At 41.3% G+C, this 23,121-nt stretch overlaps 1 protein-coding gene across 1 annotated transcript in view; it reads right to left on the bottom strand.

Moving 5' to 3' along the window:
- Positions 1 to 23,121, bottom strand: part of LOC133647624 (signal transducer and activator of transcription 1-alpha/beta-like) — a 51,000-nt gene that overhangs the window by 12,633 nt on the left and 15,246 nt on the right. The window contains exons 3-17 of the mRNA XM_062043350.1: positions 17,362 to 17,506; positions 17,181 to 17,276; positions 17,008 to 17,091; positions 12,536 to 12,614; positions 12,368 to 12,459; positions 9,875 to 10,026; positions 9,635 to 9,793; positions 9,459 to 9,551; positions 9,304 to 9,363; positions 9,205 to 9,225; positions 7,527 to 7,617; positions 7,362 to 7,400; positions 2,836 to 2,922; positions 2,579 to 2,677; positions 75 to 210 (exon numbers count right to left, since the gene is read on the bottom strand). Coding sequence (XP_061899334.1) covers positions 75 to 210; positions 2,579 to 2,677; positions 2,836 to 2,922; positions 7,362 to 7,400; positions 7,527 to 7,617; positions 9,205 to 9,225; positions 9,304 to 9,363; positions 9,459 to 9,551; positions 9,635 to 9,793; positions 9,875 to 10,026; positions 12,368 to 12,459; positions 12,536 to 12,614; positions 17,008 to 17,091; positions 17,181 to 17,276; positions 17,362 to 17,506 — 1,433 coding nt within the window. The remainder of the gene's footprint in view (positions 1 to 74; positions 211 to 2,578; positions 2,678 to 2,835; positions 2,923 to 7,361; positions 7,401 to 7,526; positions 7,618 to 9,204; positions 9,226 to 9,303; positions 9,364 to 9,458; positions 9,552 to 9,634; positions 9,794 to 9,874; positions 10,027 to 12,367; positions 12,460 to 12,535; positions 12,615 to 17,007; positions 17,092 to 17,180; positions 17,277 to 17,361; positions 17,507 to 23,121) is intronic.

The following is a 23,121-nucleotide window of genomic DNA, read 5'->3' as shown; positions in this document are numbered from 1 at the left end:
AAGAAGATACTCAAACATTATTTAACTCAACATGTTGTTCATGCGTTTAGTGTTCCATAGAAGTTAGTTCTGACCCAGCAGTTTGTCGGCCAGCATGTTAAGCTGCTCCTGGTTCAAGCCTCGCTTGGTAACGGAGGAAAACTGCCAGCTTAGAACCTCAGAGAGCCTGGACCACTTTGCTGACGGAGGAGTCATGAAGAACTCCAGGTCCTGTGAAGGAAATACACTGTGGATGAAAATGGGCTGGAAACATTTCGAACTTCTAAAAGAGATCACTTTTTTTGATAGAAAGACACAGTTCAGTTGAGATAATAGGATTGGATAGGTCTTTATAGTCATTGCAACAAGTACAACGAAACTATGTTTTCAGCACAAACCCATTCAAGATTAGACAAACAAACAGTGTACAGGGTTACAGAACAGCAACGCTGATGGGTTGCCACGAGGCGCCCCGTAAAAGGTGAGAAAAAGGTAAAACGCTGGGGAAGAAGATGAGTAAAAAAATACAATCTAGACTGGGCTCCTAAGGGGGCCTAGTCTGGAGTGGGAAAAAACCTCCATGCCATGCACACATAAACATGTTACATTTAATCACGACAACTCGCAACGGGGAGTTGGGGCCCTGGAGGTCGACTGCTGCTATGAAGCGCTGCCAGCCGTCCATCACCCCAAAAGGGAATCAAGCGGTGGTGAAGGTGTGGGGTGGGGAGGAAAGGGTGTGTATGCCCATTGTCTTGGGTGTGTGGATGTAGTGTCCATAGGCCTGGGGCCGTTCTGCATGCAAGCAAAAGTTCGACTCCAGGTGTCGTTGAGGAGGGAGGGAGGTCAAAAGCGTCCATCATTGAGGTGTCTTCTGGGATGTTTTCAGAACAGCCTGCTCCTGTTGTTGGAGCGTCAAGGCCATTCGAGGGAGTCAAATCGTAGATTAGGATTTTTGTTTTTCCGCGAGCAGACATTACAATGGCTTGTCTGTTCTATTCGTCCATGCTGAACCTCATATCCAATTTTTCCATTTCAACCAGTGCACTTTGAAACCAAAAACTCTTCTTTGGTTCCACATAAAATCTGAGGTAGAAAGCAACAGCTAATATTTTAAGTTCTTTGTTGCCGGTTGGGGTGTGACAGTATAAGTTTAACAGTTTAAGGTCACTGTTCATTTTTGGTACGGTTTGTGTACAATATACAAAAAGATAACTGCTTAGCTTTTGTGTAAACGGCTTCATTGATTTTAAAATGAAAGGTAATTTTTACATTAAAAAATATATTTTTAACATGCAGAAAAATAGAAGGATTGCTGGGCAAATAAAAAAAACAATGTGAGACAAATTATGGCATACTTGCCAACCCTCCCGTTTTTACCGGGAGACTCCCGGTATTCAGCGCCTCTCCCGATAACCTCCCGGCAGAAATTTTCTCCCGACAAACTCCCGGTATTCAGCCTCAGCTGGAGGCCACGCCCCCTAAAGCTCAATGCGGACCTGAGTGGGGACAGCGTGTTCTCACGTCCGCTTTCCCACAATATAAACAGATTGCCTGCCCAATGACGTCATAACTGTAGAATGATCGAGGGCGAGTTCTTGGTTTCTTATGTGGGTTTGTTGTTAGGCAGTTTCATTAACGTCCTCCCAGCGCGGTAACAACACACAACAACAGCAGTCACGTTTAGTCTACCGTAAAGTAAAGCAGTTCGTCTGCCGTAAACAGCAATGTTGTGAATAATCATTTAATTTTTAGTAAATGAACATTCCTTATTAGATGATGTGTAGCATTATTAGTTCCAGCTCTTAGCCCTGCTGTTGATTTCTACTGAACAATGTTAGCACACTGATTTCATCTTATCCACTTTCTGTGCTGTTAATGCCTATCTTGACTAACTGGGTTAATAAAAGTGCCACTGACTGTTTGCACTACAGTTGTCATTCACTTCAATTTCAGTGAAACCCGCTTGAAAATTATTATCTTTATATGTATACTTTCACCGGAAAATATATCGAGATATATATCGAATATCAATGTCAGAATAATTGTATCTAAGTTATCACAAAACTTTGTGTTGCCATGAGTTCCCGGCGAGAGGACAAAAGCTGTCTTTGATCTTACCAAGCAAAAGGCTTGTAAAACTCCACTGTGTAGGATGGGAAGCGACATGAAGGCGTCGGTTTTTCTGATCTATTGTAATCCACAGGAAGATCTTGTCTTGACCCCAGATCTACAAAGCGGAGAGGAAGCAGGACCGGACGCAAGCTCCAGGCGTCTTTTTTTTTAAACTGTTTTGTGACCAAGGGCGACGGCTGTTTACGACCCCCTCGCCCCTTAGAAACAGCTGTTGCTATGTAATCAGGGAAAGTCCAAATAAAGGAGGAGGCGTAGAATTCTCTTGTCAGAGCGTGGTGGAAGACTGTACAATAAGTACAGCCCAGATGTTTCTCCTCAATGAGCTAAATTGAATTCTGTCTCTGTGTAATTCCTTGCTTCTTGTCTGTTTAATAGATGTCATCAGGGTTTTGCACCTGACAATCGAGCTTAAGGAAAAATACATCGAGATACACTTTTTCGTCCAGCCCTACTTAGTGGTCACCTTCGGCTCCGTGGTCAGCATGTTGTACCACAGAATGGAGGCCCAGCCGCTGGGCAGCTGGATCACATTGGAGATCACCACCACGGGTAGAGACACCGCCTGAGACAGAGACAGTCATTTTATAATCTCCAAACTCAATCTCAGCTGAGGACGTCGTTGTGGCTTGTGCAGCCCTTTGAGACACTCGTGATTTAGGGCTATATAAATGAACTTTGATTGCTTGATTGAATCATCCTCCACAACTCTCATCATCTCACCTCCAGTTGGATTCTGATCCCCGACTGGTCATGCTGCAGCATCGACTCAAAGCTCAGCACGTGGAGCTCCTTAGTAACCATCATTACCTAAACACAGAAACAGAGCCGTGGGCATACAATATATTAGTGTGGATACAACACCTTACAGAAGTGAGTATTTCTGAAAATATTTTGATCATTATACAGTTTATAATTAGGGATGATACTCGAAACCGGTTTTCCCGGTTGTTCGATAAGAAAAGAACCGAGTCCTCGGACTCGAATCCCTTTTTGAGAACTGGTACCCGTTATCGAGACCACTATAGTAAAGAAAAAGAGTTGGTTCTTTATTCGAATCCCTGGAATCCCGTCCCGACCAGAAATGCCCCGTGAGACATCACAAGAAATGACGTCACGTAGCTCAGTCATTAGGCGCAGATAGCGAAAGCAGGAAAAACAATGGACCGGAAAAAGCGCTCCAAGGTGTAATAAGGTTCAAAACAAAAAGGTATAATCCAATGAATAACTTTACTGAGAGATTTGAGCAGGGTACAAACACATGACCAACACTTTTACGACCAACCGGAAACATAGCAACCAGGCTAGCAACGCACCTCCTTTACGGCAACTGTCGCAACGTTCTTAAAGCAACCGCAGCACATACATATATATACAACACATCTCCCTTTTTTAACTTTTGTTTTTCTTTCCTTGTAAACAAACAAAATCACACTGTGTATGTGTTGTCTGTCTAATTATAAATAATGCAGACGAGGCGTGTTGGCTGAGTTCTTGACGTTTACTTTCACAGCGTGCTCATAACCTCAGTCTTAGCTGCCGGGTGGCGACATGCAACAACACTTTCATGCTCGTCACTCCCGTTGCATGCTGGGTAGTGTAGTTGTTATATTCCTAGCTCATAACATCACATCTTTCCCCCTATAAAGAAATAATGTTAACTCAATAAAGTGTATTTCTTTTTTTAGCTTTAACTTTTCATGTTTTAGCATTGTAACCACATTTGCAAACAACTGGGGGTTGGGGGGGGGGTGCTTATTTTTAAAAAAAATTTTTTTTATTTTTTTTTACATAAATACCTGTAAATACAATCATGTGTGCTTACGGACTGTATCCCTGCAGACTGTATTGATCTATATTGATATATAATGTATATATTGTGTTTTTTATGTTGATTTCATAAAAAAAAAATAAAATAAAATAAAAACATTTTTTTTTTTTAATTTCTTGTGCGGCCCGGTACCAATCGGTCCGCGGCCCGGGGACCACTGCTTTATGAGATGAGTAAGATTTTCAACTTTTTTTAATAAGGTTGAATAAGGTGTTTTTTTTTTAATCAGGATTCTTCTTAATTGTACTGTGCAAATATTTTAAGTTTGAACAGTTTCTTAAAGTGAATCATTTTAGTACCGTATTTTTCGGAGTATAAATCGCATCGGCTAAAAATGCATAATTAAGAAGGAAAAAAACATATATATGTCGCATTTTTGGGGGAAATCTATTTGATAAAACCCAACACCAAGAATAGACATTTGAGTAAAGAATAGTGAACAACAGGCTGAATAAGTGTACGTTATATGAGGCATAAATAACCAACTGAGAACATGCCTGGTATGTTAACGTAACATATTATGGTAAGAGTCATTCAAATAACTATAACATATAGAACATGCTATACGTTTACCAAACAATCTGTCACTCCTAATTGCTAAATCCCATGAAATCTTATACGTCTAGTCTCTTACGTGAATGAGCGAAATAATATTATTTGATATTTTACGCTAACGTGTTAATAATTTCACACATAAGTCGCTCATGAGTATAAGTCGCACCCCCGGCCAAACTATGAAAAAACTGCAACTTATAGTCCGAAAAATACGGTACATTGTTTGATTTCTTTGCTACAGTCGTGGTCAAAAGTTTACATATACTTGTAAAAGACATAGTGTCATGGCTGTCTTGAGTTTCCAATCATTTCTACAACTCTTGTTTTTTTTGTGATAGAGTGATTGGAGCACATTCGTGAAGTTTGGTTCTTTTGTGAATTTATTATGGGTCTACTGAAAATGTGATCAAATGTGCTGGGTCAAAAGTATACATACAGCAATGTTAATATTTGCTCACATGTCCCTTGGCCAGTTTCACTGCAATAAGGCGCTTTTGGTAGCCATCCACAAGCTTCTGCTTGAATTTTTGACCACTCCTCTTGACAAAATTGGTGCAGTTCAGCTAAATGTGTTGGTTTTCTGACATGGACTTGTTTCTTCAGCATTGTCCACACGTTTAAAGGCCTACTGAAATGAATTTTTTCTATTTAAACGGGATAGCAGATCCATTCCATGTGTCATACTTGATCATTTCGCGATATTGCCATATTTTTGCTGAAAGGATTTAGTAGAGAACATCGACGATAAAGATCGCAACTTTTGGTCGCTGATAAAAAAAAGCCTTGCCTGTACCGGAAGTAGCGTGACGTCGCAAGTTGAAAGGCTCCTCACATTTCCCCATTGTTTACACCAGCAACGAGAGCGATTCGGACCGAGAAAGCGACGATTACCCCATTAATATGAGCCAGGATGAAAGATTCGTGGATGAGGAACGTAAGAGTGAAGGACTAGAGTGCAGTGCAGGACGTATCTTTTTTCGCTCCGACCGTAACTTAGGTACAAGCTGGCTCATTGGATTCCACACTTTTCTTTTTCTATTGTGGATCACGGATTTGTATTTTAAACCACCTCGGATACTATATCCTCTTGAAAATGAGAGTCGAGAACGCGAAATGGACATTCACAGTGACTTTTATCTCCACGACAATACATCAGCAAAGCACTTTAGCTACGGAGCTAACGTGATAGTATCGGGCTTAACTGCAGATAGAAACAAAAGAAATAAACCCCTGACTGGAAGGATAGACAGAAAATCAACAATACTATTAAACCATGGACATGTAACTACACGGTTAATGCTTTCCAGCCTGGCGAAGCTTAACAATGCTGTTGCTAACGACGCCATTGAAGCTAACTTAGCAACGGGACCTCACAGAGCTATGCTAAAAACATTAGCTATCCACCTACGCCAGCCAGCCCTCATCTGCTCATCAACACCCGTGCTCACCTGCGTTCCAGCGATCGACGGAGCGACGAAGGACTTCACCCGATCATCCGTGCGGTCGGCGGCTAGCGTCGGATAGCGCGTCTGCTATCCAAGTCAAAGTCCTCCTGGTTGTGTTGCTGCAGCCAGCCGCTAATACACCGATCCCACCTAAAACTTTGTTCTTTGCAGTCTCCATTGTTCATTAAACAAATTGCAAAAGATTCACCAACACAGATGTCCAGATTACTGTGGAATTTTGCGATGAAAACCGAGCTTTTTGTATTGGGATACATTGTGTCCGAATACTTCCGTTTCAACCATTGACGTCACGCGCATACGTCATCATACATAGACGTTTTCAACCGGAAGTTTAGCGGGAAATTTAAAATTGCACTTTATAAGTTAACCCGGCCGTATTGGCATGTGTTGCAATGTTAAGATTTCATCATTGATATATAAACTATCAGACTGCGTGGTCGCTAGTAGTGGCTTTCAGTAGGCCTTTAAGTCAGGACTTTGGGAAGGCCATTCTAAAACCTTCATTCTAGCCTGATTTAGCCATTCCTTTACCACTTTTGACGTGTGTTTGGGGTCATTGTCCTGTTGGAACACCCAACTGCGCCCAAGACCCAACATCCGGGCTGATGATTTTAGCTTGTCCTGAAGAATTTGGAGGTAATCCTCCTTTTTTCATTGTCCCATTTACTCTCTGTAAAGCACCAGTTCCATTGGCAGCAAAACAGGCCCAGAGCATAATACTACCACCACCATGCTTAACGGTAGGGTAGGTGTTCCTGGGATTAAAGGCCTTACTTTCTGTCTTCCAAACATATTGCTGGGTATTTTGGCCAAAACAGCTACATTTTTGTTTCATCCGACCACAGAACTTTGCTCCAGAAGGTCTTATCTTTGTCCATGTGATGTCATATACATACATACCATATTTTTTGGATTATAAGTCGCAGTTTTTTTCATAGTTTGGCCGGGGGTGCGACTTATACTCTGAGCGACTTATGTGTGAAATTATTAACACATTACCGCTGCACTACCATGAGCTTATGTAACAACATTTCGTTCTTATCTGTGCTGTAAAGTTCAAATTTGAATGACAATAAAAAGGAAGTCTAAGTCTAAGTAATATATCAAATAATATTATTTATCTCATCCACGCAAAAGACTAGGCGTATATATCAGCAATCGTCACACACACACGTCAACCAATAAAAATTCGGCGGGGGCGGGTCATGGCGGAAGTGCATTGTGAAAAAAAAGATGCTACCTGGTACTGCTTCCGTTCCTATGAAAATTGATCATTTCAACATTGGCGGTAACTTATAAAAAACTGAGAGTATAGATAACATTCATAACATGACCCCTTTAGCAGGTTCACTTGCTGTATATTTCAAGTCACAAATACAAAGATCAAACAATCTTACCTCGTTAGTTTTGACTGATAATTTCTGATCTTTTAATTGCTGTTGAAAAAACAAAACATGTGTTCAGTAGCTCACTTCACTTCTTAAGCGGTCATAAAACTGTTAAATATTGAAACATCCTATGTTAGAATATGAACTGCAGTCAATATAATACACCAAACTGACCAGATGTCTGAACTCTGCGGCCAGGCTGCCATTGGACTCCTCCATGTTCATGACTTTGGTGTTTGTTCCCAGGATGTTGAATTTGCGGAACCTGAGAGGCACAGGTGCATGTCTCACTGATTGATTGAGAAGTTTATTGACATCTTCAAGAATTGAATCCATGTAATGCTTTAAAAGGGCAAATGGATGGCACAAAAAGCCAAAAGGCTCATTTCCAATGTGGTCCACTTGACAGTCCTCGGCATACAAAGTGAACTTACTTTTTTTAATCATTTGATAGGGAAATCACAATACAAGTATTGCTGCTGGGATGTGGAATTTATCATGTTATGTTTGAATTTCAGGACACCCCTGAGTTCATGTGGACCATCTCTGAGTGAAAACAGACTCAGGTAGAGCACTTTGTGAGGCCATAAACATAACTTGAAGGCTACTGTGTTGGATTATATCATGTAGTTTAAGAAAATTACTCATTATGAACAGATCATTGGTATGAACTCTATATGGGGCATAATGCATCATTCTAATTGTCTTTTTGTGGACCTTAAATAGTGGTTCTATAGTGTCTCTGTAGGTGTGCCCCCAAACTTCAGCGCGATACTGTAAATGCGGGAATAAAAGAGCTAAGTAAATCGTTCTTAGTGAATTTTGATTTGGTAATTTCTGCATTTTCCACAAAATGGAGACACCCTTAGCCAATTTAGACTGTACTGCTCTCACATGTGGTTTCCAAGTCAGTAGTGTCTATCTTAACCCCAAGACTTTGTGTTCATTTACTCTATTTATAAACGTCCCGCTAACTTCTATGTGCATGTTTTTTTCTCCTAGTCCCTTCTATCGCTCGGCTGTCGAGAGCCTGCTGACGTACTGCATAACAGTGTGGTACGCCAGCTGCACTGAAGCAGACAAACAGGCGATTCAGAGGGTCATAAAGCCCCCTACCCTCCCTGAAGGATTTACACAACTGCCTCAACAGAGCAAAAAGCATCACCAAGGACAGCACACACCCTGGCTTCCACCTCTTCCACCTGCTACCATCGGGCAGGCGCTACAGGTGCATCAGAGCCAGAACAAACAGGCTCAGAGACAGCTTCTTTCCCAGAGCTGTCACCATCTTGAACTCTTAACTTATAGTAATAATTCACCCCTATACAATATCCTACCCTAATACCCTACTGTGCAATATTACCCTTCGAGTGCAATACGTCCGACACGGATTGTTATTTATTACTCCGGTACTCTTGTCTTGTTCTGAATATTGTACAGTATTTTGTATTTCTATAGTGTTTAGTATATTGTACAGGATTGCTCATTATTTTTATTGGATAGTAGTCTGTTTATTTCAATTGTTAGTTTTTTCTTTATTACCTGTTGTGTAATCTATTTTTACCCCATATTTGTTCCCACTACCGCACCTTAAGTTGGAGTCCTTAATCTCGTTATATGCAGATATAATGACAATAAAGTTCATTCTATTCTGTTCTATTCTATAGTTTGTTTTTAAGAGATTTAGAGATCAGTTATTTATTAAAAACCACAAGTGAATTTTTGACAATTCACTGTGTTTACTAATTGAATTAAATCTTTTCCGTCTTAACTTTTTGAAGTGGACTACGAGAATCGAGAACAAAGACCCAGGCACAGAACCGCTGTATGTGTAAATGGTTTGAAAACGTACCCTTTCTTTTCCGCCACATCCCTGGGGAAAATGAAGACGACACATCAACAACAAGTTCAAATAACGTGGCAGTGAAGCTTCGCAGGAGTGAGATCGTACTTGTCAAATACAGCTTTGACTTTGAGCTGGTAGTTAAACTCGGGCAACTTCACCAGGAACCTGAACACACAGCAGACAATGGGGATCTTCGAAACTCACAAAGTTGTGTCTTGTTTTGAAATGCAAACCTAAGCGGCAGCAAAGTCCCGACTTACCGCAGTTTTACAGTGAACTGGACGGCGGTTTTCAGCACCAGTGGTCTGTGTGGGTAGGCGGGCATGCAGGGCTGCCTCTCCACAACCAAAGCGCTGCACACACACACAACAGAACTGGATGAGGCATCGCCACAATGGCATAACAATCAGCCAATAGACCAAAAATCAGTAAGTACTTGCTAAGGAGGTTATTAAGGAGATCCATAGCTCGGTCCTCAAGGATATCTTTCTTCTTGGGGATGGGGTCGCTGTCATAAGTGAACTTCTGCTCCAATTCTTGCAGCTTCTTCAGATGCTGGCGAACCTGTTGAAGGGTCTCTGCTAGTGTGGTGAACCTGCAAGCGCACAAATAGTTGATGTATATAGTACATCCATAGATATAGATATAGTACACCATTGGCTTTGACAGTACCCACCAATTCTGCAGCTGGTCCAGGCAAGCATTAGGTGGTCCACCAATGCAGGCAATCTGCTGCCGCTGCTTCCACTCGGGCAGCTCCTCTGAGATCAGGTCCGACAGTAAAGCCTGACTGACGTCCAGTAGCTCCGTCAGTTGGTGAACAACGTCCTGATGGGAGAAAGAGGAGGCATAGTGACTCTCTGCTGCATTTCAGGCCCCGTTTACACTGAGGTTATCCCGGGTAAGTCCCACCTAATTTTATCCGTGTCCACACACAACAATGCCACCGTTTAAGACCCCCTCCCCCAACGCGACCTAGTACGCATGCGCGGAAAATGCGCACGTCATGGTCACCTCCAGTGTTGCTTTGTGTGCAAGTTCTTAAATGTAACTTATCTGAACAATATCCAGTGTTGTGGTATTTCAATTATCTGGAATCCAGTGTGCTGTGGGGCCCTATTGTAGTGAATCACACCTGAGACATCATCAATTAATCAAATCTTTTTTAGACATGTAAACAATGTGATAAAGAACATTTTACATCAATCAATCTAGGCATCTAGATATCTGGTCAGGACACTCCTCACTCTTTTGCCTTCACCTTCATTGTCCATTCCTTTTTGGTGACTTTATATAGTCTGGACCTAGACGTTGAGTCCCCGACATACATGGCGGACAATAACTGATAAAGTCTGCTTTGCCAGTCCAAAAGCATTCAATGTTTTCCGTAGTCTTCCCTCGACGGCCAGGTAATACAAAGCACAAGCTACTTTTTTTATCACATCCACGGGAGCTCGCATTCTGGTTGTCTCTCCTTCGACAAACGGACACAGTTTTTCGCTAAGAAGAATCACAGCTGACCTGGACATTGGAAAGTGTTGTATCTCAAATAGCTGCAATCGCGTTCTCTTAAGGTATTCATGTGTGATTTCCACATGGTACATGTAGAGGAAGGAGAAACACGGGCATGTCTGGATGACTCGTCTTCATATTTCCAGTGGTTAGCTCCGAGTTACGAAACCGCTTTATTATGAAGCTGGCTGTGGCGCGTTCTTTCTGATGTCAGTTCTTTTGTGTCTTTCTGGCGTCACTTCCTCTCCGAACTCAGTCTGTAAACGATCAATGAGTCCATACAAAGCTAAGTGCCGGAGATTCAAGAAATACACGGCGCACTTAGCCGTGTAAAAATGTGTCCGAGGAGGGGGACCTTGAACGATGGTTTAGCGTGGCTAAAACGGGGCTTAGGCTAAATAATTATTCCTTTTAGGGGTTAAACAACTTAGTGTAGACATGGCCTTAGTCTAATCGCAAGTGGAACTTCACACAATTGGAACTAACAAAGGCCTCCAAATGCTCCAGCTGAGAGTAAACATTGGTAAGCATGTTATCGAGCATAATAGGTGCCATGGATTTGCTCATAACAAGTACAGGCACGTATCTAGTCGAGACTATGATTACGTCGATATTTTTTGGCATAATTCACAACATCTTCTTTCATTTAAAAAAAAATGTATATTATGATTATAAACTCAGGAAATACGTCTCTGGACACATGAGGACTTTGAATATGACCAATGTATGATCCTGTAACTACTTGGTATCGTATTGATACCCAAATTTGTGGTATCATCCAAAACTAATGTAAAGTATCAAACAACAAAGGAAATGGAAGAATATTTGCACCGCAACGCAACATAAACACTACAGAACAAATTCCCAGAATTCCCTGCAGCACCAACGCTACAATATAAACAAACGCCATTGGTGGATCTACACCTAACATCCACTATAATTAAAACCACGTACAATAGCGTATCTAGTCAATACTACTATGATTACATCAATATTTTTAACATCACAAAATCTTCTTTAGTTTATTTTTATTTATATTATGTTTATAAACTCAGGAAATACGTCCCTGGACACATGAGGACTTTGAATATGACCAATGTATGATCCTGTAACTACTTGGTATCGGATTGATACCCAAATTTGTGGTATCATCCAAAACTACTGTAAAGTATCAAACAACAGAAGAATAGGTGATAATTACATTTTAACAGAAGTGTAGATAGAACATGTTAAAAGAGAATGTAAGCAGATATTAACAGTAAATGAACAAGTCGATTAATAATTCATTTTCTACCACTTGTCTTTAATAATGTCGACAAAATAATAGGTAGATAAATGATACAATATTTCAATGCATACGTCAGCAGACTAATTAGGAGTCTTTGTTTGTTTACTTACTAATAAAAGACAAGTGGTCTAGTATGTTTACTATTTTATTTAAGGACTTAACTGCAATAAGAAACATATGTTTAATGTACCCTAAGATTTTTTGTTAAAATAAAGCCAATAATGCAATTTTTTTGTGGTCCCCTTTATTTAGAAAAGTACCGAAAAGTATCGAAATAATTTTAGTACGGTACCAGTTTTACGATGACAGTCAGCTGCCACTGTTGTGTGACATCAGATTCCAGCAGCAATAAACCAAGAATGAACCAACCTGTCGTTTGGTCTTCAGCTCCAAGCACATCCTACCAATGATCATCTTCTCCCTCTCCAGTTCCTTTGGCGTCATGTCATTAAGTTCGTTCTCTACGCAAACACACAACATTTAAGTCACCTTCTTAATGCGACCTTTACGTATCTGAGCCTTGGAGGCAGGTCTTACCTATGGTCTTCCAAGTGTTTAACTTGAAGTCATATTCATCTTGTAGATCTTCCAAATGTTTGATGTTTTGATCTGCCATCTGAGACACAAAATTTGAAATGTCACCAAAGTCAGACCCAAAGCAGGACACACGGAATTAGGTCCAGTCTCAATACACGCCCTTAACTCTAATTTTTAGCCCGATCCCTACATTTTGGCCCAATCCCAATACACCCCCTCATCCGACAGAGTCCATGTTTTTAATGTGCCTTTTAATTGTAATTACAATCATTTTATATTTTTCTTTGGGTGCCATAAGAAACATGTTTAATCGTAAGTGCTTCTGTGAAAATGAAGCCAATAATGAAATTTTTGTGGTCCTCTTTATTTTGAAAAGTATTGAAATACATAACAACGTACATTTTGGTACCAATCATGTCACGTACGTAACTTTGGGGACTTTGGGGAAATACACAGTATGTGCTGTATGAACTTTGGGGAGGTGAACGGTACTTTGGGCTGTAGGATTGAGTGTGTTGTGCGGGTGTTTGATTTGTATTGGCAGGTTATATGGACGGGAGGGGGGAGGTGTTTGTTATGCGGGATTAATTTGTGGCATATTAAATATAAGCCTGGTTGTGTTGTGGCTAATAGAGTATATATATGTCTTGTGTTTATTTACTGTTTTAGTCATTCCCAGCTGAATATCAGGTCCCACCCGCCTCTCACAGCATCTTCCCTATCTGAATCGCTTCCACTGCCCTCTAGTCCTTCACTCTCACTTTCCTCATCCACAAATCTTTCATCCTCGCTCAAATCAATGGGAAAATCGTCGCATTCTCGATCCGAATCGCTCTCACTGCTGGTGGCCATGATTGTAAACAATGTGCAGATGTGAGGAGCTCCACAACATGTGACGTCACGCTACTTCCGGTACAGGCAAGGCTTTTTTATCAGCGACCAAAAGTTGCGAACTTTATCGTTGATGTTCTCTACTAAATCCGTTCAGCAAAAATATGGCAATATCGCGAAATGATCAAGTATGACACATAGAATGGACCTGCTATCCCCGTTTAAATAAGAAAATCGCATTTCAGTAGGCCTTTAACGAAGGGGAAGACAAAGGGCAGCCTTGGCGGAGTCCAACCCTCACTGGAAACGTGTCCGATTTACTGCCGGCAATGAGGACCAAGCTCTGACACTGATCATACAGGGAGCAGACCGCTACAATCAGACAGTCCGTTACCCCATACTCTCTGAGCACTCCCCACAGGACTTCCTCGGGTACACGGTCGAATGCCTTCTCCAAGTCCACAAAGCACATGTAGACTAGTTGGGCAAACTCCCATGCACAAAGTTCAACTAGCAAATACTAAATCAAAATGTGTAGTTTCCTCTGCCTTCTGTTCTGCTAGCCATTCTGTTGTCATACAAGAATGTAGGTTATAGTTTGATTTAGCATGCTGATTGACTGGCACTTGCATGGAGGGACCTGAACGGCATGACCAATGTATGGAACTCCAACCTACCCCGCCAAATCAAACTCAGCTTCTTCTACGCGACAGTTGAGTCCGTTCTCCTCTATGGCAGCGAATGCTGGACCCTGAAGCCAATCCTGGGGAGGTCTCTGGATGGTTGCTACACCAGGATGCTGCGTGCAGTGCATAATATCAACAAGAGTGCGCACGTAACCAACAGAGTCCTCTACAGGGGAATACCAAGGGTGAGCGAGAAGATTGCTGTAAGGAGAATGAGACTAGCAGGGCACTGCCAAAGGCATCAGCAGCTGCCAGCCAGCAAATTGGTACTGTGGGAACCAACACATGGGCATCGGTCAAGAGGACGTCCCACACTAACATACGTGGACATACTCAAGAAGGATGCAGGAGCTCAGAGTACCAAGGAACTGGCCAAATGTATGGAGAATCGGGATGACTGGAAGCAACGATGGAAGGCTCGTCTGAGGACGACCTAGAGAGACTGTTCATTTAGTAGTCTCTCTACTGGAATAGTTCCAGTAGAGTTTAAACATGCAGTGGTACGACCTCTACTTAAAAAAACCAAGCCTCGACCCCTCTCTCCTCTCTAACCTTAGACCTACTGTATATCTAATCTTCCATACATTTCCAAAATATTAGAGAAGGTTGTCTACAGTCAGTTGTTGCCCTTCTTAGAGGATAATGGTATCACTGAGCTATCCAGTCCGGTTTTAAAGCCCTCCACAGCACAGAGTCAGCGCTTCTAAAAGTTTTTAACGATATCCTCCTGTCAATAGATTCTGGTAAATATGTTGTCCTGGTGCTTTTAGATCTGTCTGCTGCGTTCGACACCGTCTACCACGCCACCTTAATCACTCGTCTTGAGAACTGTGTGAGCATTAAGGGCGCCGCCCTCAACTGGTTCCGGTCGTACCTAACCGACAGGAGTTTTTGTGTAAAAACAGACAGTTTTATGTCTTCCACAGCTCCTCTACCACATGGGGTCCCCCAGGGCTCAATCCTTGCCCCTATCTTATTTGCGCTTTACCTTCTCAACCTTGGTTCTATTTTTAGGAAGTACTGTATTGCATTTAATTTTTATGCCGATGATTGCCTGATTTATTTTCCCATGGCACAAAATAACACTGTTCAACGTCTTATTGACTGCCTGCACGACATCAAAGACTGGCTTTCGGCTAACTTCCTGAGCCTAAATGAAGAGAAAACAGAAGTTATGTTGTTCGGTCCAAGTCGCTCTCCCTCCCCCAACGTTAACCTCGGCACTCTGACCCCGTATCTCAGCGACTGTGTCACAAACCTGGGGGTAAAGTTTGACTCAGATTTTAAATTCGAAAAACAAATCAGCAGAGTTGTTCAAAAAAGCTTTTATCAATTACGCCAAATAGCAAAAGTGAAACCGCTTCTATCAGGACATGATCTCGAGAAATTAATCCACGCCTTTATCTCGAATATTTTAGACTACTGCAATGCCCTGTATGTAGGCATTAGCCAGGCCTCCCTCGCCCGCCTGCAGCTCATGCAGAACTCTGCTGCTCGTCTGCTAACACAGACCCGCAGACGTGAGCACATCACCCCTATATTAGCGTCCCTTCACTGGCTCCCTGTGCGTTACAGAATCAACTTTAAACTCCTTTTATTTGTTTTTAAATGTCTAAACAACCTCGCGCCAACATATCTCTCCGACCTCCTTCAGCCTTACTGCCCCACCCGATCCCTAAGATCAGCCGATCAGCTGCTGCTGACGGTCCCTGACACAAGGCTGAAGCTTAGAGGTGACAGAGCTTTCGCCGCTGCTGCTCCCAAGCTCTGGAACGACCTACCTCTTAGTGTTAGACAAGCCTCCTCTCTTCCTGTTTTTAAATCTCTCTTAAAAACATACTTTTATTCCATGGCTTTTAACACTGAGTGATACCCATCCTGCAATGGCGCCCCATAATACACCTGCTGTGAACCTGTTTTTATGTTTTATTTATTTATTTTTTATCGTGTTCTGTTTGTGTTGTGTTGTGTTTGCTCGGTACTTGCATTATCTTTTAACCTGCCCATTGTACAGCACTTTGGCTACCCCTGTGGTAAATTTTAAATGTGCTTTATAAATAAAGTTGATTTGATTTGATTTATTCATCTAGCCTATTTCTATTCATTTGTCCATCAGTAAAATATTTTTTAAAGACTACTCCAATTGTTTAGCTGACTATTTATATCTGTGTGTGGCATTGCATTAGGTGGCAGAGGGGTTAGTGCGTCTGCCTCACAATACGAAGGTCCTGAGCAGTCGTGAGTTCAATCCCGGCCTCGGGATCTTTCTGTGTGGAGTTTGCATGTTCTCCCCGTGACTGCGTGGGTTCCCTCCGGGTACTCCGGCTTCCTCCCACCTCCAAAGACATGCACCTGGGGATAAGTTGATTGGCAACACTAAATTGGCCCTAGTGTGTGAATGTGAGTGTGAATGTTGTCTGTCTATCTGTGTTGGCCCTGCGATGAGGTGGCGACTTGTCCAGGGTGTACCCCGCCTTCCGCCCGATTGTAGCTGAGATAGGCTCCAGCGCCCCCCGCGACCCCGAAGGGAATAAGCGGTAGAAAATGGATGGATGGAAGAATAAATAAACACAAACAGAATAATGCCACGTATATTCACCCCAAGCGATGTAGGCGGAAAGGCTGTGTACATTTGCAAATACTGTGCAAAGAGCTACATCAAAAATGCCACAAAGATGCAGCAGCATATGGACAAGTGCCCAATAATATATCATTTTTGTAATTCCCCATTCATTCCCATGGACGGTGTAAAACTTTGAATAATCAAAAAATGGTCAATGTTTCCAAACTTCCCGAGCTTAACCTCCCGTGGTAAATTTACGGAAATTCTGCGGAAATTTTCCGGAAACTTTCCACCCCTTTGGAAGCCGACTCGGAAAGATGACGACACTTTACCCCTCGTTGCTTCATTGTGAGGGTGTAGTGGTAGTGGGTGAGGGTGAACATTGGTGTCACCTGAGCTTGTTCCCTTATCTCCTGCACTTTGCTGTCCAGCTTCTGTTTCTCCACCACCATGGCTGACACATTGTCCTCACTTTCCTGCAAAACGGCATACATTTTTGGTGCGCATCCCATTCATTCAACTCGTTTCCATAGTTTTGTTTGAATCAAACGTAGTTCCATTCTACCTTCGCACTGTTTGCACTCTCTAGGATCGAGGCCTCGTCCTTTAGGATTTTGGAGATGATCATGGCCATGTGGATTGGGTCTTCCTGGAATCGATCCTGGAAAACAGTCACACAGTCACATTGACGACAAGGGTAAATAGCACATTCCCTGGGTGGGTGGGACGCCCGGCTCATTCTGTACCTGAAGGTTCCTCTTGATCTTGCGGAAGTTATGTTGCTGCAGGAAGTTATTGGCCAGTGCAAAGCGACTGTGTTGGTCATCTATCTGAGCCAGGAGTTCATGGAAGCGAACAGTCGCTAACGAATCTTGAATAGACACACAATCCCTAAGGATGCCAAGACACATACATATAATCAGTGTTGGGTTAGTTACTGAAAAGCAGTAACTAGTTACAGTTACTAGTTACTTTATTTCAAAAGTAACTCAGTTACTTACACCAAAAAGTAATGCGTTACTGTGAAAAGTAACTAGTTAGTTACTTCTTTTTTTTTTTAAAGCTCCCATTAATGCCCTTTTAGCCTTCATTTCAGTACTGTTATTGCACTGGAGAATAATACAATCTGTTGATCAGCGCTAGGAATTTTCAAAATGGGAAGCAGATCAGAATCATATCCATATTTAAGTGTTACTTCTTTCTAAACTCCTATAGTCATATACAGAATAGCTAGTATTCTTCCTTCTTTTGAGTCTCATAGTAAGGTGTTGGCCTTCTAGATTGGAATGTGTCAGAGTAGAGATAACTCAGAGTAGTCTAAACAAAGGGAGTGGGGGCGAGGGACAGAGGGAAGATCACGGGACTTCCGGGGGTTGGAGGGGAGACCGAGCTAGACCGATCTGGACCGGGCTGGGGAACGCTGGTGTGCTAGATTGGTCTCAGGTTTGTCCTCTAAGCTTAGAGAATAAACCACAAAATACCAACTACTGCCTGTTGATTGAATATAAACATCAGCTTATTGCCATGAAAAGAATCTGGGAGAGACTAGCAATTTGAATTCCCCATTGGAGGAATGCTGGTCAACGCAACAGTTACTGTGAAAAGTAACTAGTTAGTTACTTCTTGAGAAGCTGGATATATATATATATCCAGCTTCTCAGGCAAATCATATAGTTGATGTAGATTATAGCAGGGGTGGGCAATTAATTTTTACCGGGGGCCGCATGAGCAACCCGAGCACTGCTGGAGGGCCACATCGACAATATTTCAATTAAATTTTGCTCAATATTATTTTTGATATATACCGTAAGATAAATAATAATAATAATAATAATAATAATAATAATAATAATAATTAATAATAATAGTAATACTTCAACATAGTGTGTGTAACAGCATTCCATGACTAATATAAATAAATTAACATTAATAATAAATGACAGTAAAATAAGCACACGTATGACTGAGGAGTCATAGTGTAACTTTGTGTGGTGTTTGAGTTGTCTGACTTTTTGTGTGGCCATAAACGCAGCAGTGGTTTAGTGCTATGCGTGTTGGTGACAGATGACAAGTTGGTTTTGGCCTGGTTTGTACGGCAGAAAATGACTAGTTTTTCGAGATAGAATTGTTTTACTCATGTTTTTGGTGTGGTTATGTCCGAATATAAACAGTTTTGCTCAATAAAGTGATCGATATAATTCCTGTCCTCGAAGCATCTCGATAGACGTTACAATAATTGAACGGTGTTCAATCGAACGGTGTTGAAGAACACCGTTAGGGCCGCTTGTTGTCACTGTCACTCAAAGTTGCATTGCAAAATTACATAGAATAAATATGTTTATTTTGTTTAGAATTCAGATGGGATTTGATTTGGTGCGCGGCATATATTTGCTGTGCGCAGAGGACGCTTGAGCAGTGCGCAATTGCGCAGGCACGCACCTTAGAGGGGACGTTGCTTGGCAGTCCATGTCTTGTTGAAAACACGCCATTCTTCATCAACTTTTCTCTTTTTAGCGTCTCGGGTGTAAACCGTGCATCACTTGTCGCTGCATGTGCACCTTCACTCGCAGGTTACACACGGACACACGCCCATAAATAATACTTTTCAAAATAAAAGCAGCACAGTTGTATTGCGCGCACGACATAGATGTTTTTTCAACTTTATTTTGTAATTAATGATTGCAGCTGTTCACATTCACTCACAATCACGCACACGCATACGTCCACACGGAAGTAATACAAATAACGATTTTCAAAACAAAAGCAGCACCGTTGTATTGCACACTCGACATAGATACTTTTTAAAATGTATTTTGTAATTTATAATTGGCCTCAGGCGGGCCGGACAGGGACGCACAAAGGGCCGGATGCGGCCCGCGGGCCGCAGAATGCCCAGGTCTGCCATATAGGCTGTTGAGATTTACTTTACAAAAGAGAAGTGTAGGATACTTCTCTTGTTGCCTTATTTGTATTTGACCACTACTGTTTTCTGTTTATTTGTTACTGACTGTGGCAGGACACCTCTGCCTCTGTTTCACTTTATGTTGCTGGTAAATAATATGGTTGTAGTAGTAGGCTAAAGTTAAATTATTTAGTATGCACTAATTAAAGGGGCAGAGCTTTCAGAGACATTTTAGCTTTTATATTTTATAAGATATATTTTGTGTAAGAACCACAATTAATAAATATATTTCAGTGAATAACTTATTGTTGAAATCTGTATATAAATATGTACATAAAGTGTTGTAATTATATTGTAAAATGGATGGATGGATGGACGTTTAAAACAAAACTGTTATTATAAATTAGTAAGTATACATTTTTTGAGCCTTTTTAGAGAAAATCATATTGTAGTAAATTATGCAAATTGCTCGATGATGTCATGGTGACCACGCCCATAGCCACGCCCCCACCGCCACAGGTATCTTGGCAGTTTATGGGAAACACTGAAGCATATGTAAATGTATTCAGTTATAAACATTCATTCACTTTCTACTTTCCTTCATGGATCTAAACTTTACCACTGATGGTAGTTTTTTCTATGTTTTTATTTAATAAGTTGTAGGTGTATTTAATTCAGTATAAAAGTGTAAAAAGTGTTTTGCTTGGGTCATGAAATGATAATGGTGTGCCAGGGCACACATACATTTTATATTTAACGCTTAAATCTCTGGAGTCTATATCAACTTCAGATCTATCCCTCATTGCAAAATGTTTTAGTTTTTTTCATGTTGTTTTTTTGTTTGTTTGTTTTCCACCCTTTTTTGTCAAACAAAACTATGTTTTTAATGGCAAACACACAAAATATGCAAAATCTTCCACCAAAAATATTTTTCAAAGTGGAATATTTGATGTGAAGTAATCAGGAACCTTGGATAGGTCAATAATTTATAATAACATTGATTTTGATTCAATATTATGTTTTGAGCAATGACAGTTTGAAAGAAATTGATTAACGTGGACCCCGACTTAAACAAGTTGAAAAACGTATTGGGGTGTTACCATTTAGTGGTCAATTGTACGGAATACGTACTGTGCTGTGCAATCTACTAATAAAAGTCTCAATCAATCAATCCACTCTCTCTGTCTCTGCCCCTCCCTCACCAATGCTGCTGCGTGCGCACAATTTGTTTTGTTTTTAACCCCTTCTTAACCCTGAACGTACATTGAAAATACACGCAACCCTAACTCAAAATGCCGGACATTTGAGGCATTTAAGAACCTCCACCCGGACAGCCCCGCAAAAGAAGACATGTCCGGGGAAAAGAGGACGCATGGTCAGTCTAGAATATCTCCATGTTAAGAAACTCGGCTTCAGCTGCACCATGATGTCATGTTAGTAAACACAGAACATGTGTTCCAACAGGACAATGACCCCAAACACACGTCAAAAGTGGTAAAGGAATGGCTAAATCAGGTTATAATTAAAAGCCTACTGAAAGCCACTACTACCGACCACGCAGTCTGATAGTTTATATATCAATGATGAAATCTTAACATTGCAACACAAGCCAATACGGCCGGGTTAACTTATAAAGTGCAATTTTAAATTTCCCGGGAAATATCCGGCTGAAAACGTCTCGGTATGATGACGTATGCGCGTGACGTCACGGATTGAGCGGAAGTATTGGGACACCATTGTGTCCCAATACAAACAGCTCTGTTTTCATCGCAAAATTCCACAGTATTCTGGACATCTGTGTTGGTGAATCTTTTGCAATTTGTTTAATGAACAATGAAGACTGCAAAGAAGAAATTTGTAGGTGGGATCGGTGTATTAGCGGCTGGCTGCAGCAACACAACCAGGAGGACTTTGACTTGGATAGCAGACGCGCTATCCGACGCTAGCCGCCGACCGCATCGATGATCGGGTGAAGTCCTTCGTCGCTCCGTCGATCGCTGGAACGCAGGTGAGCACGGGTGTTGATGAGCAGATGAGGGCTGGCGTAGGTGGACCGCTAATGTTTTTATCATAGCTCTGACGAGGTCCCGTAGCTAAGTTAGCTTCAATGGCGTCGTTAGCAACAGCATTGCTAGGCTTCGACAGGCGGCACAGCATTAACCGTGTAGTTACAGGTCCAGTGTTTGGTTCGGTGTCTCCTGATAGTAGTATTGTTGATCTGCTGTCTATCCTTCCAGTCAGGGGCTTATTTCTTTTGTTTCTATCTGCATTTAAGCACGATGCTATCACGTTAGTGCTTCACCGATGTATTGTCGTGGAGATAAAAGTCACTGTGAATGTCCATTTCGCGTTCTCGACTCTCATTTTCAAGAGGATATAGTATCAGAGGTGGTTTAAAATACAAATCCGTGATCCACAATAGAAAAAGGAAAGATCGTGGAATCCAATGAGCCAGCTTGTACCTAAGTTACGGTCAGAGCGGAAAAAGATACGTCCTGCACTGCACTCTAGTCCTTCACTCTAACGTTCCTCATCCACGAATCTTTCATCCTCGCTCAAATTAATGGGGAAATCGTCGCTTTCTCGGTCCGAATCGCTCTCGCTGCTGGTGTAAACAATGAGGAAATGTGAGGAGCCCTTCAACCTGCCACATCACGCTACTTCCGGTACAGGCAAGGCTTTTTTTAATCAGCGACCAAAAGTTGCGAACTTTATCGTCGATGTTCTCTACTAAATCCTTTCAGCAAAAATATGGCAATATCGCGAAATGATCAAGTATGACACATAGAATGGATCTGCTATCCCCGTTTAAATTTTAAAAAATCATTTCAGTAGGCCTTTAAACGTGTGGACAATGCTGAAGAAACAAGTCCATGTCAGAAAACCAACACATTCAGCTGAACTGCACCAATTTTGTCAAGAGGAGTGGTAAAAAATTCAAGCAGAAGCTTGTGGATGGCTACCAAAAGCGCCTTTTTGCAGTGAAACTTGCCAAGAGACATGTAAGCAAATATTAACATTGCTGTATGTATACTTTTGACCCAGCACATTTGCTCACATTTTCAGTAGACCCATAATAAATTCATAAAAGATGCAAACTTCGGGAATGTTTTTTGTGACCAACAAGTATGTGCTCCAATCACTCTATCACAAAAAATATAAGAGTTGTAGAAATGATTGGAAACTCAAGACAGCCATGACATGATGTTCTTTACAAGTGTCAGGTGTATTTATAACGACATGGCTTCCCACACTTGAAAAGGAAGGACTCGATGAGGCTCAGGATTTCACTCGTATTTCAGTTTATTAACTGGAATCTTGGAAGGTGAAAAACCTTTAAACACACAAGAATAAAAGCTTTTAAATAAAATACAGCATTTTGCAACAAACAAAGTAAGTACATTAACTCAGGTATTTTATAAAGGTAAGTACATTTTTAACATTAATTAATACACATTAACCAGCATTTCACTTAACTTAATTAACTTAGATTAATAAGGTAAATTAGGCATTAAATAAACAGAAATATAGTTCACATGTTAGAACCATCTACTTTTAAAGCAACGTGTTTTACCTTAAGTTTTAGCCTAAATTATTTTATACA

Source organism: Entelurus aequoreus, linkage group LG01 (genome assembly GCF_033978785.1).
Source record: "Entelurus aequoreus isolate RoL-2023_Sb linkage group LG01, RoL_Eaeq_v1.1, whole genome shotgun sequence".
Classification (NCBI taxonomy): Eukaryota; Metazoa; Chordata; class Actinopteri; order Syngnathiformes; family Syngnathidae; genus Entelurus; species Entelurus aequoreus.
This window is presented reverse-complemented; position numbering and strand designations above follow the sequence as displayed.